This window comes from Sminthopsis crassicaudata, chromosome 2, assembly GCF_048593235.1.
Source record: "Sminthopsis crassicaudata isolate SCR6 chromosome 2, ASM4859323v1, whole genome shotgun sequence".
NCBI lineage: Eukaryota > Metazoa > Chordata > Mammalia > Dasyuromorphia > Dasyuridae > Sminthopsis > Sminthopsis crassicaudata.
In genome coordinates, this window is record NC_133618.1 from 444,491,811 (window position 1) to 444,506,056 (window position 14,246).

General features: G+C 41.9%; 2 protein-coding genes across 19 annotated transcripts in view; one reads left to right on the forward strand and one right to left on the reverse strand.

Moving 5' to 3' along the window:
• ZHX3 (zinc fingers and homeoboxes 3) overlaps positions 1 to 7,150 on the forward strand; it is a 156,610-nt gene extending 149,460 nt beyond the window's left edge. For 13 of the 14 annotated variants that reach the window (XM_074292647.1, XM_074292652.1, XM_074292644.1 and 10 more), the window contains one exon: positions 137 to 7,150. In XM_074292647.1, the coding sequence (XP_074148748.1) occupies positions 137 to 147 (11 nt within the window). In that variant the 3' untranslated portion in view covers positions 148 to 7,150. The remainder of the gene's footprint in view (positions 1 to 136) is intronic. The other variant, XM_074292656.1, reaches the window with a different exon arrangement.
• Positions 7,151 to 8,282: 1,132 nt separating this feature from the next.
• Positions 8,283 to 14,246, reverse strand: part of PLCG1 (phospholipase C gamma 1) — a 64,605-nt gene continuing 58,641 nt past the window's right edge. For 4 of the 5 annotated variants that reach the window (XM_074292637.1, XM_074292640.1, XM_074292638.1 and 1 more), the window contains exons 30-34: positions 14,022 to 14,136; positions 13,355 to 13,516; positions 12,525 to 12,613; positions 12,120 to 12,307; positions 8,283 to 11,323 (exon numbers count right to left, since the gene is read on the reverse strand). In XM_074292637.1, the coding sequence (XP_074148738.1) occupies positions 11,281 to 11,323; positions 12,120 to 12,307; positions 12,525 to 12,613; positions 13,355 to 13,516; positions 14,022 to 14,136 (597 nt within the window). In that variant the 3' untranslated portion in view covers positions 8,283 to 11,280. The remainder of the gene's footprint in view (positions 11,324 to 12,119; positions 12,308 to 12,524; positions 12,614 to 13,354; positions 13,517 to 14,021; positions 14,137 to 14,246) is intronic. The other variant, XM_074292641.1, reaches the window with a different exon arrangement.

Below are 14,246 nucleotides of genomic sequence, written 5' to 3' on the forward strand. Positions count from 1 at the left end.
ACCTGGAAGTAAGGCTTCCAAAAAGCTCTTAATTTAAGGATGTGGAATTACATTGAAAATGCTCAAACTTTCACATGTACGTGTTTGAAGTCTGTTCTAATATGTATTTTATGTATCTCTTTTTTTCTTTTTCCAGAAGCAGATTGAATTTAAACTGATTGCTATGAAGGATCTGCCAAATATGGGAAGATGTCAAATGGAACGGGTCAGATCTGAACCTCTGCTGCAGGGGCCAGTTTCAGTGCCTGCTGCTGTGAGACTTTTACCCAAGCACACTGGGGAGAAGCTGTTGGGAACTCACTGGTCACACCAGAGCTCTTCACAGCCAACTTAGGATGAGATGCTGAGCTGGAGAGCAGGGTTCATGTCAGATTCTTTCTCCCGCAATATAGGACCTCTTCTTTGCCTTCCAATGGATAAAATATTTCAGATTTCTTATTCATGTACAACAGAACCAACTTTTTTAACATATACATCTGCCTATACACATTTAATAAAACATCAAATTATAAACATGTTCATTACATAGAAACTTCTGATTAGCAAAACAATGCATTTCCTTTTTCTCTCTGTGTTTAGTGTCTGTTCTCTGAAGGTTGATATCACTATATTTACTCCACTCTTAAGTCTTTTATCAGGGTACAATGCATTGAATCTAGAGAGCATGTCATCAGTATATTTAAGACTTTATCTGAAATCCTTTCTGTGGACCCCTTTCTGAAAATAATTCTGCTTTGTTAAACAATCTCTGACCAGCAAGTCCATAAGCAACAATTTTCTTGTCTGAAGTAATAGCTGAATAGCCATTTCCCCCTAGGTTTTAAAAAACCCCACATTTTTTACTTTTCTTTTTCTGAAAAATTCTAGATTAGATAATTAACTATTTTCCCATCATTGGAGTAAATGAAAATGTGTTTGATTTTGAATCTGGTATATGTACTCAAATGCTTACTACTTCAAGTTAGAAATGTTCCAGTATTAGAGGGAAAAAAAAAAGACAAAAATCTATAAACAAAAGCACAAAGCCACTATACACAGCACCTTTCACTTGAGGATTTAAAGCACTTTATAAATGTTGATTTCTAAATCCTCATACAAACTTGGGAAGAATAAAATGTGGCAAACATGATCACCGCTTTACCAGTAAGGAAACCGAGAATGAGAAGAGATTAACTTTCTTAGTTATTTGAGTTGAGAATAGTCTTCAATTTAAAATCAGTTGTATGAGGCTTCCCAATAAAATCATAAAAGTTATCTTTTTATTGTAACCATGAGTTCTACTAGTCCTCTCTCTCAGTGAATGCATAAGACTTAAAAGAATAAGGTCAGAAATCATTAAGTATCAATTTTTAAAATGTTCCCCTTAACTTGTAAAATAATATGGTTTATTTAATTTTAATCTCTAGTTTGTCATTTTTGCCTACCTTGAAACTTTGGCATTTTTGGAAATTATACCTTTTGAAATGTGGAATAATTTTTTGAATGTACCATCTTTTTTTATTCACATAAAGATCTTCTAATGTAAGTAGCAATTTCCATGTTATGAGTGGAAATATTTGAAAGTATCTTTAATTAGCTTGCAAGACTAACTTGCAATGTCAGAGTTAGAAAGGATGTCAGAAATCATCCAGTTCTCTTATTTTACAGATAAGATTAAAGCCACAAGAGTTAAAGTAATTTGTCTAAAGTCACACAGCTAACAGAAGGGAACCTGGAGTGAAGTAGTCTGATGCCAAGTCTGATGGTCACTTCTGCAGAAACGCCATTGGGAATGACTGCCAGCTCTTTAGGGAAGAATGAGGGAGATCAAGTCACAGGACTTCAGGTCTAGAGTAAAACACAAAAGACACAGGAAAACAACCTGAAAGATAAATGTCTGGGCCTATGTGGTGCAGTCAGCTGAAAATAGGCAAGTAAAAGCTTAAAATGAATTATGTTGGAAATTGAGGGGCATGAACTGTGGCTCTTTAGCAGAAGTCAAGCATGCTCTCCCTTTACCCCTTACTCTCTTACATGAGTACTTTGGGAGCACGTGTTGCCAGCCACAGCATTAAATTGGCTTATAGCAGATAGATGCCTTTTCTGGAGGCAAAGGGACATTTTATTCTGTGGTCTTGAAGAACTCTCTCTTTGGAATCCATACTATTTCTTCTGGAGCCTAATTTTTTTTTGATCTGGCAATTTTACCTAGGCTTAGAATTCTGTCATTATACACACTCGTTGGATATGACATTGGTATGACACTGATGGATTGTGTTGGATATTATGTCAAGAGCATGGATTTGTGAGTAGTAGCTTCCTGCAGAGAACAAATAATCATTTTTCTCTAGTATTTATGTACATATACAATACAAATATTTGCTATTACCCTGTAAAATGTACATGCTATGTGCATTTAGTAAATGAATAGCCTAGATTATTAAGGGAAAAAAACTCATGCATTAGAAATGAATGTCTTTGTACATTGAACATGACTGGGGAAGAGACAAAGAGAAGGCCATTGTTGGAAGTATCCCACTCAGGAATCTCACTTCCAAAGTGACAAGCCTTGAAATATGATCACGCCCATAGTTTCTTCATGTATTAGCTATAGAGTTTTTGCTGGAGAATTTTTTTTGTTTGTTTTATTAGAAGGCATATTAAATGTATAATCCTAACACAGATGGGAAAAAAAAAAAACAGTACTAGAAAATTGCGGTGTGGTAAGCATATTCAGGCAAGGTTCACAGAATACATTATGGACATGAAAATTATTCATTATACATGAAGGTCCCTTGCAGAAAAAAGTTGAGTGGAAGATTTAGGATATTTTTAATAGTGTAAACTTTTTTCATATGCATTAACCTATTTAGACAGCTATGATCTAATAACTGCATAGTTAGCACAGTAAGAGAATCAGGAAGGAAAGCTGAAAGAGAAATCCCAGGGAAGCAGAAAAGATCCACATTCTGCTCATATCCTTGTTATCTCAGTATATTTAAATATGATTTGATATTTATTTATTGCAGAAAATTTTATATAAGCAATACATAAGCAACGAAGAAAGTAGTTTGATCTCAAATCCATATACTTAAAATGGTCTTCATTAAAAATGTTGTATGGCCCAGTATTTTAGGTACACACTTTAGGAGAAACCAAAACCAAATAGAAAAATTGGAATCAAAAATGGGTTCATGGAGTCTAGGTTTAATGGTCCTGCCAGCAACCACTGTGGTATCCTGGGACACATTGCCACAATTTTGCATGTAGCTGAAGTGTTATCTTCTAAGTGAAGGCAGTCTTCTGAATTGGGAATATAACTGAGAGTAGAATTGGTCTGTCTTGAGGAAAAAATGTTTAAAGCTGACTAACCTTTCTTTTCTCAGTATGCACTTGGACTTTAGATAGTAAGATTATTTAAGTTTCTTATTACCTTTTTTTTTTTAGTGTTTAAATTTTTTTTACATGAAGATAAAGATCCAGTTTTTATAGATGAAACCAGATCTATGCTGAAGGAAAGGAATAATATGGTATGTTTTTCATACTTTTGATTGTTTGAAGTTTTGATTGTAGAAAAGATTTGTGCTTTGAGTTCTCATTTTTAAATAGTTTTTTTTTAATAGATTACTGAAATCTGATCTTTTAGCACTTTTGACTTTTTTGTTGTTAGTTGAATGCACTAATAGTTAGACTGCTTCTTTGAGTGCCGCCTCATTTCTAATACTGGATCCCTTAATTCATAACTTAAGACTCTGGTCCTGATTTATTCATAATGTGCTTGATTATTTGCACTATTTTCTGAGGACAAAAAAACTCAGTTTAAAGCATCAGATCTTTCCTTGGTTTCAAGTAAGTGGGTAGTTATTCTTACTCTTTGCCTGGGATTCTGTCCTAGAAATTTCTCCAGGCTGTCATCCTGGCAAATGGTAGGCTCATTCATTGAGGGAGCAGATAATGGCTAGCATTTCTCTTCCATTCTCCTCCAGCTTCTTGGACATCACTTCTATTATCTCTCTCCTCTGGGTGTCAGAATATAACTTTAGGTATGTGAATAATCCCACTTCTCCAAGATAACCAGTCTTATACCCTATCAGCTTTTCTCTTCCTTCCCTCTTAATGGACCAAAAGAGTTTAATTGGGGTTAGTAGCATTAGTGTTTTATGGTCAACTCAGGTGGTCAGTCCCCAAGGGATAAAAAAGAACTTAGAGAAAGTTTTTATAAAGCACTGCAAAACCCTTGACTCTACAAAAGCTATGTTGCTGTAAAGCCAAGTGTGACATTTTCTTAATGTATGTTTAAAAAGTCCAGATTTTAGTGTATGGTTGGTTAAGTTCTAACTGGACCATGTAGAGCAGAGGGCAATATTCAGTAGGGTCACTTCCCTCAAATAGATGTGTGTACTGCTGACAGCTCATTAGATTTCTGCAATGCACTGGTCACCCCCACACACACTTTGTGATTTTGTCCAAGCAGAAATGCAAGAAAAGCATTTCAGGTGTCATTCATAAGAAATAAGAGACTTTCATTAACACACTATCATGCAAGAAACTAAGGAAAAGTGGTACCCACCCAGATTTGCATCACTTTCACTCAAATAACCTCCCTTCTGCAGAGATGTTACTTTTCCAGACTCTGGTAATAAATGTGACTGGAAGCCCAGCCTCCTTTTATTCCTTTTGAATGCAGAGAACCCATTAGGAACTTTTATTTGATAAAGCTAATGTGTACAGATAATTGAATACAAACCCAAGAAATAATATTCTGGAGCATTTATAATAATCAGATGTTGAAGATAGCAACTGTCTATAAAAAGTTTAACTTTACTTTCAGAGAGCAGACATTTTAATAACCTAGGCCCCATCCTGTTTTCTGTAGTCCATGTATAATTTGGCAAGTTGCATTCAGGTTGTGGAAAAATTTTTAATAGTGGAGAAATCTAAATAAAGTGGATACATCAGGGGAATTACTTGGATTATTTATGCAGTTATATGTGAAGATTACAACACAGTCTTTAATAGTTAATCAGTTTCTGCTCAGAGTATATCTTGTAGTCAGGCTAGTCATGTTAAATGAGAAGAAAAAAATACCTAACTTTTGTTAGCATTAACACAGTTTTAATTTTTAAAATAGATTAATGAGTATTTGACTAGATAATTGGTTGTTATTTGAAAAAGGGGTCCCATGCAATATGACCATTCTTAAAAGAAGTCGTCTTTATATAGGTTAACATAATTATTAGTTTTCTTCTAGGGATTAGAATTGGATTTTTCCCTCCACTTTATCAATTTCAATACATTCCCAGTGCCCTGAGTGAACAATGTAAATTGGTAACAGAATTTAGCTTGCACTTTTCTGTCTTTTTGGCCCAGGTACACAGAGAGAGCCTTGATTGCCAAAAATAATTACCAATTACTGATGTGGAAAGAATGACTGTTGTAAGGACTGAGTTGCTGTGGATTCTTTAACAGGTTTTTTTTGTTTGTTTCGTTTTGTTTTTTATTTGTTTTTGGTATGAGTGAAAAGGCTTGTAGGGAAAATCATTTCTGAAGTCAAAGTTTTGTTTGGGCCTGAATATTTTCTTTGCCTGGTCAAAGAGTTAATATCAGGCATTTTCATTAAAATCTGGAAACATATCTGCTTTCCAATGGCTTTGGTGAAATCATCGTTCTGGGAGAAGTTCAAAGGCAACCAAGAATAAGTTGTCAAAGGTTTTAATTAAATCTTGTTTGGGTGTAGTTTTTCAGAAAAAAGAATCGAGTAAGAGGAGGGAGAAAGGGAGAGAAGGAGAAAGACTAGGAGAGAAAGGGAGAGGGAGGAGAAAAGAAATGGTTTGTCTTAGTTACTGCAATGAAAGCCTTTTCATCTTTTTGTGCCCTTTGTTTCCCCAAATCTTGTTTTAAAAAAAAAAAAAAAAAAAAAAAGAATGAGGCAGGAAATTTTGATGACATAAGTAGAATCAACAGGGCCAAAATCTAGGATAAAAGCTGTTCACAATAAATGTGGATTCTCCTCCCCCTCCCAGGCAGAGCCACATTTTTAAGTGTTAACTACTCACATGGTGCCTAAGAACTCTATAATTTATATTTCAAAAATGGTTTTATCTCTGCTTCCTGTCCATATAACACTATGCCATGTTTGCAGTCTGCTGGAAAACGGAGGTATATCCTATTATAAATGATAGACTAGAACCAGGAAGAGTGTGGTTTTACACCCCAAATGCTTAACCCGATAATCAGCCCAACTGTTTTTCAGGTGAGAATTAAAGAAGAGACACAGTTAATCTTTGGCACATTTGTAGTTCCTGCTTTGTCCATAAGCAAGAGCTTTGTTCAGTTGTGCCAGGAGAAGTGGTATGTTATGTGACTGTTATTTAAAAAATGAAAACATGCCAGCATCTCCTCTCCCCCTGTAGATTGTTCATTGAGACTGTTATTAAGCATACTCTTTGTAAAAACCAGTTGTTTTTGCCAGTGACCTACAGGTAACTTCCTGAGAACAGCCCAATTCTTTCTCTCTCCTGCTAATTTGAGGTATAAGCACTTTGTTCCTTATATGCTGCAGGAAGAGATTTTGAAAAAGATTGTAAAGATTTTGCTATTGTAAGACTGACCACTGCTGAGAAATAAACTGGATTTGAAAACAATTCACTTTGATGAAATCAACAGTTCAAAATGGACCTGTTTCTGGTTACTTGTCTAAAGGTAAAGAACTAGCCTTGTGGACTCAATATGTGGATTTCACATATTGTAGAAACAGGCCTTAAGATTCTAGAAGATAGCCAGGGATAGGGTGGGGGGTAGGGTCCAGTGGAAAAACTAGGGGAGGCTAAAGCACATGTTAATTTAGCCTTACATGTGAAATTTTTTTTTTTTAAACTGGGGATAAACATTTTTTTAAAATCTAAAACCTGCCTTAGACTGGGGCTATGGTTATTGCTATTGCTTATAGTGGCTCACGTGAGTGCAAAATTTACCTACAGTTGGTCTCAAGGGCTAGCACTCCTTATTAGCACTACTGCTCCTTCTAAGAAGTACATTGTGTTATTTCCCTAAATCTTGTATATGTGGATTTGATGTAAGGAGGGAAAAAGAAAAATTGTTTGTATAGTTTGAAATGGTTCTAAATGGTACTTCAGATCTTGATTAATCCTAAATAAAATACATAAAACAATTCTCATATTCACAGATTTTTTTCTATGAAGGGAGTCTGAATTTATAGGTAAGTGGGATATTAGCAAATGATCTAACCGAACTCTTATCAACTGTTGTTCTGGTTTCTATGTGTAGTTGCAACATGTGACTTCCCCCAAAGATTTTGAATTCTTAAATAAACTAGGCCAAACTGTACCAAACCCATTAATGACATCATGTCACTTGACATGGAATAATGCATAAGGAATCTGAAAGCGGCCTCAATTTAGTCCCAACAACTGCCTCCATGTTATGTTGCTGCAGCAGCAGCAGCAGCAGCAGCCTAGGCAGATTTTGCTAATTTCTATAGTTTGATTTTCTTTTTTTAAAGGGGAGAGTAAAAGCCTGTCCAAACATCATCTGCTAGACGATGCATGTCTACCAAGGAAAGCCTCTATTCCAGACATAACCTAGTTCTCTCATGCCAAGCTGAGTTGCCTTAATCACAAACTAGATGTGAAATTGCTGCTTTTGTTGAAAGAGCAGAGAAAAAAAGCTTGAGTAAGAACAGAAGAGTCCTGGTCCTTCCTTTTAAGTTCCCGAGGCCCTGGTCAGAATGGCTTTACTTTATTCCTCTTACTATTGGTGCTACAAAGAAAAGTCTTCTCTGCCCACCCCCAAACCCTTGTTCACCACCTCGGGAATCGTCGTTCACACCTCACAACAACTAAATTAGTCTTGAATGAAAACAGCAGTTGAAAAGGGAATAATATATAACCACCCCAGAACCAGTCTTCTCCGGTATCCCAGGAGTCTGGTGGTGAAAATGTAGCTGTTGCTTCAGGGAATGGATCCTCCTGAAAAGTGACCAAAGGGTCCACTGAATTAGCTGAATGAGTTCAAGTCGAGGATATGAGTTTAGAGCAGTATTGTAGATGTGTCCCATGTCTCTGGGCTCAGTTGGACCGCTTAATTTTGCTATTCACCTGAAGTAAAAGGAGACTATTATTGAATGGAAAGTTTTAAAATTTTAACTTAGAATTGAGATTATGTTCTCTTTAGAAACATAACATTCTAGTAAAAGACAAGTCACAAATTCAGCCATTACTTGAGAGGCTCAAAGAAATGACTTCATCTCATCCCTTTGATAAAATATATACTATAAAGAAAGCTTGCTAATAAACTGAGGTATTTATTCATAAAAACTAAACTTGTCAGAATAAATGAACAAAGTACATTTTGTAATGAAGTAGACTTGACAATGGTACACACCACTGTCCATCCTCGCCATTTACTAATCAGAAAAAGCTCTCATGGCATCAAAGATGTTACCATTTTTCTAATATTTAAACCAAAATAGTAATAGAATGGAAACCCAGAATCAATGCATTTTAAAAACCCAAGAGAATTGGAAACAGACTCCTACACAGTAATGTGTACAGACTACAAGGCTGGGTTTTGCTGCCATGAGGTGGCCTAGGCCGCCTTTTTTATGGGAACAATGGGAGGGATCACTCTGCCTGATGCCCAGTCATTTAATGCCCTCCAGGAGACAACAAATGTAAAGTTTTTTGTTTCAGTCCCACCTATGAATAACAGCGTTCTCTTCCCCTTTGGGTGGACTAGACCATATGTTTCCAATACAGCCCAGAAAGAAAAACTGGTGAGGGCTGACAGATGGACGTCCAACCAAGGTCCTTCCTCATGCTTTTGGCTCGGTGACCTTAAGTACTCCCAATAACTTTTTTCCCAAATCTCTGCAAAATAATGCCTCTTACAGGCACCATAGGTTAAGGGAAGTCCTTTTTTGGAGGGTCAATCTTGTTTTGGAGAAGAACAGGGTGATGATGGCATCAAGAACCAACATCAATTCATATACTAAGTTCCAATGAAACACTTGTAAAACAGGTATTTTTTTTTTAAATTGGAGTTCAAATTGTTTTTCTTTATGGTGATTTTTATGCCTCCTGCGGTTGATTAATAAAAACATCATCTCCCTGGACAGATTTAGTTTCTCTTTAAATATTCCTATTTCTAGGGAACACGTATGTCTTGAGCTTTAGGAATTCATACTACATTGACTATTTGAAGTCTTGCCTAGGCTTATATGTAAACTGTTGAAACATGAGATTGAGATGGGAGATAGTTTATGAAATACTTGCTCAGCAGCAGTCTAGCCAGAGATAGGTCTGCTTTCAGAGCAGCTTGGGGCCTTTTGAGGACAGGGTTCAGGGGGAACAGGAGAGATAAGAGTTACTAAATTTCTTTACAACCTGACAGAAGATAGATCTCCTGGGTTGCTGGCCTTATGGGAATAGCTTGTCTGAATGAAAGTTTTGAAATAAGAAATTGGAACCTTCCCTGCTTAACTGCCTTCTCTCCCTACCACTTTAAGGGGAATGATAGACACAGTTGGGCAAAAAGAAGCTGTAGTATAGATCTTTGACAATATAGGATGTCCCCAAAATCTTAGTGCCATTGTAAGCTACTAAAACTTTAATTTTAATTTACTAAACTTGCTTTAGTACTTTACAACAGCACTAAGACTTTTAGGACACCCTGTATCTCCAAATTATCTGATAACATCATCTTTGCTTACTGCCTAAAGCTCAGTATAGGTGACTAAGTGCTAATAGCTTCCCATTTCCCCTTGCCTCCATAAAGAATACACCAATGTGGGGTGGGAGGGGTATGGGGGCAGAGGGTGGAATTGCGTGAAGCATTTTTATTTGGTAGTCGGGGGTCCTGAGAACCCAAAATTGGGGGTGGCAGGTTTGCCTGTGCTGAAGGAAGGCGTCTGGCTGAGGGCCGAGCTTCCTCCGAGCTCTTGCCCCAGGGCAAGCACTGATTTCTCACACCCAGGACAAGAGGCGTCAGTTGTAGGTTCTACAGTGTCTCTTCTCCCCACCCAAGGTAGCCTGTCTCTTTTGTTCAGGTCTGAGGGAAGGCTTTCTCCTTGGGGCCAGAAAGTCAATCATTCCAAGTCGATAACAAAAACCACAGTAGCCAAGCTGCTAGTTCAACCTCATAGATGCCTTCCTGGCCATTCAACATCAGACATAGGGATTTCCCAATGTTCTCTGTTGCTCTTGATGACTATAACTCCAAATTCCCTTTTCATGCCTAAAAAACTTAAGAATCCTAAAATGTGACCCCTTTCCCTTAAAATTTTTTCGAGTCAGCTCTTTTCCCCAGCCTCTTCTGGCACTGTCACTGACACTGACTAAGTGACTTCTCAAAGGCCCCCCAACCAGCCACCTCTGAGCATCTCAGCTGGCCCTCAGCCAACTCAGGAGGTGCACGTGGGTAGTTGGCAGAGGTCTTATTTTTAAATGCCACCTGCTTTAGGGGTTTACTTGTGATAACAGGAACAGTATTGGGGGGGGGGAGTAAATAACTTAGTTACAATACAATTTAGAAGAAAAAATAATACTGCTGTTTGTAACATGTTTTAACTTCAGGAGAGCATTCCATCCTGAAAGAGGGTTAGTGTTCCAGGGCACATTGCTATGTCTGCAGTATCGCCTTTCTTGTCCCACTTCCCGAGTAAAATATTCAGCACAGATGCCCCTGCGGGGTTCAGCCTCACTAAGAAGGCAACCATCAAGTCGGGCTTGGATCAGTCAGGGGACAAACCACTCAGGAACATTAGCCCTCTCATGCTGTTCATTTGTGGTTTTAAAGCTACAGGAGGATGTAAACTTTGTTCTTGGGGGTCTTTGTGGGTCCCTTCAGGAACCAGCAAAGACAGCAGTCAGCCCCTCGGTCAGTCTCCGAATCTGTCCATGCTCCTCAGAGCCCCGGGCGCTCTGTTAGTGGCATAGGTGACTGACCCGCCCACGCTCCCTGTGAGCGAGGGAGCCGGGACAAGGGCCCCGTCCTTGCCAGGAGAGGTGAGATGAGAGCACCAGTCTCTGGGGAGCCGAGACAAGATGTTTGTGCTCAATGCCAGGCATGGTATAGTCTTCTTGCCTTTACCATGGACAAGAGTGAACAGACTCACGACAGTACAACAGCTGAACAATGGCTTGGTGTTTGTGTGGCGGATCTCTGCCGGAACATGGGGCAGAGAACCAGGAGGGCTGCCTGAAGGAAGGGCCAGTTCACAGAATTCCACGAGGCATCTGCTGCTCAAACCCGCCTAATTCTCAAAGGCCAGCGCGGTGAAGTCTAGAGGCGGTTGTCTCCATTGATACGAGTTCTCCGAAGTGCCCTGGAGGAGAGAAGCGGTGGTTCTGATTGGGGCACCGGGCCGAGGGAAAGCTGTCCATTAGGACCTGCTAAGGATGGAGATGTGAGGCTACAAGTCATTCCCAGAAAAAAAAAAATGAAAGCTTGAGAAAGGCACAAATGCCAGAGCAGAGTCCCATGTGAGACTTGGACAGAAACCTGAGTGGTACTGTAACAGCAGGGACACTAGATTCTGCCTCACAATCTAAGCTGGGTGGCCCAAGCAAATGATATAAGGTGTAAGGGTGGTCTGAGCCACATGCAACTGTACACAGCAGCTGCTTAATAAATGCTTGTTAGCCTGAGTCAATGACCTAAAAGGCTCTTCTAGGAAGACATGAGCTTGACTTGTGAAACCCACCAAGGTGGTGCTCTGCCATAAATAATACAGTCATCAGACAAGGCTGTTCCAACTGGCTCACCGTCACAGCCTCTCCCATCACCTTGAGCTCTGGTCTCAGACTTTTTTATGAATATAGTGAGTCCAGGCAAACGGGTGTATACCCTGGGACAGGTCAGTTTTAGCAAAAAGGGCTACGTATCCTGGCATCCAGGCTGCCTCGAATGAAATCTGGCTTAAGGGCTGCCCCTGATCACTGAAGCTGCATGAGGCTGCCTCGGCTCACGCTGTCCAAGCCTTTGCAAATGAGGAAAGAACCTGTTGGGAAATGGGGAACCAGAAAATCCAGGCCAGTCCCGAGTGCCCTGGCTGCATTCTTGCTTCTCCCTCCCAGCCCAAGAGGAGGGAGTGGGAAGCCAGAAGCAGATGCTGCTGTCACCTTCGTTCCCGGTTGTCAAAGTGGTCTGCCAGGTGCTCCTGGGAGATGCGGAAGTCCTCGAACGGCTGCTGGTAGCGAGCTTCAAAGGAGCCCTCCCGGGCTCGTCCGTGGAGCAGCTGGCCTGAAGATTCAGACCCCCGTTCTCGGAATGACGAGCTGCCAAAGGGACTGACCTCCCCGTTCTCCTGCTTTAGGAAGAAGCCCCCCACATACAACCTGCTACAGCCTCTGAGGGTTCCAGGACAGACCCTTCCCCCAAGTCTTCTCTAATAAGAGCCAAAGCATGTGCTCAGGCCAGGCTGTCCCCGCCCCGCTCTCCACCCCGTCTGGAGCCTTCTCTTCCTTCCTTCTGACACCACCTGGGGTTTTTAAGGTCCCTTCTGCAGCTCAGCGGGGCAGCAGTACCTTGGCAGGAAATATATCTATTTTGATAAGCAGAGAGGCCAACTCCAAGTCTTCACTGTAGTTATTCTTCAAAGGCACCGCTCTGTATCCTGAAACCAACGGGCACCCAAGCCACGTGTGAGCTTGCCCGAGGCAGCATGCTCCCGGGGTCCGGGCCGCCTCCCCCCCCAGCCCGCCCTCACGCGGAGCTGGGCGTGGCTCTGTCCGAGCCTGGGCCACCAGAGAAAGAATCCCCCCATGCTGTCCATCCCAGGACCCTCTGACTGACTCTTCCCACGACTTCAGCTTGGCTGTCAGAGGAAAAACAAGGGTTAATTCCTCTGAAAGTGTCAGTGACATCACAGAGGCCAGCCCTCTCCCGGGTACCTGCTCATAAAGCATCCTCAGTGTTAACGCTGGTGCTACCGGGAAGCTTAGCATCTGAAAGAACTGTCAACAACTAAGAGCCAAACACGAGCTCATTTCTGAGGGTGCAGTGCCAGGTGACGACCCCAAAGGATGAAATGGGAGCTCAGGCTTCATAATGAAGACAAATGGGGAGGCGTTTGGGGGTCGGGGGGGCGTTTCCAGACCTGTCCTACCAGGTGTACGTACCCCGGCCCACCCCTGCAAGTGGGTGTTAGTTATAAAAGTTCTGTGGGCACCACCCCTAGCTACGGCCCGGGAGGTTTTCCTAAAGAGCAAAAAGGAGCTAAGCCATGGCTTCCAACACTATCTCAGTGGGCTAAGTGACGATCCTTGTGACTTGGTCGTCAAAAGAGAGAAAAGAGAACCTTACAGGTCGCTGAAGGTTCCCCGAATGGGCCGGCTCCCCTCCCCCCAGCTCTTACCTGTCTTTAGGCCTTTCACCAGGAAGGTGGCCTGAGCCAAGAAATTCTGGTCACTGAACATATCTTCTTCATACACCACAAAGCGCAGGAAAGCAAACTCGGGGTTACTGATCTGGAAGTGGAAGGGCTTTGCTGGCCAAACGGGGTTCAGACCATTGTCCACTGGAAAGTAGAAAGGGCAGGAGCCGGTAATCAGCATCGCCATCTGGCTTCTGGGGCCCCCTCCCCCAGTCCCTTGAACCCACTACATGGGAGAATCCCGTCGGGGGAAAAGGTCAGAGAGCTAAGGGACTCAGGTCATTAGTGAGCCCCTTTTCTGAGGCCGTTCTTGGGACCAGAAGGAAGAGGAGCATTACCTCTAAGCAAGCTTCCTTTGGGACAGATATCTCCCCCTGCCTCCCAAGGATTTTCGAGCTCTAACTTGTGCCCAATGTTTGGGAAGCTGGGGGAAGGGAAATGAAGCAAAGGCTGGGGGGTGGGGGCTCTTCACTTAGCCCAGACTGGGCACATGACTCTCCCCAGAGAGGCGCAGACCCAGAGAGAAAGTGCCGCTGACCAGTGAGGCGGACCTGACCTTGAGGGCCACGACCCCCCCAACAGCGCCCAGGCGTCAGGGACGAAGCCAGCGGGAGGTGCTGGTCCTGGGCGCCCCCCACCTGGCCCTCACCCACAAACTCCGTCTTGTGCTTCATGTTGTCGTAGTCGGCCCCGGCCACCTCGATCTCCACAAAAGGACACACGATGCCTCGGCCGTTCTTGGGGAGGTGCCGGGCCCCCAGGACCTAGGCGGGGCAGAGATGGCTCGGCTCCGCTCCCCCACAGACGGCCCCCCCCCCGCCGGCCCCCCCTCGGAGGACGGCTTTGGCCAGGCTCTGCTGTGACTCAGAGGCTG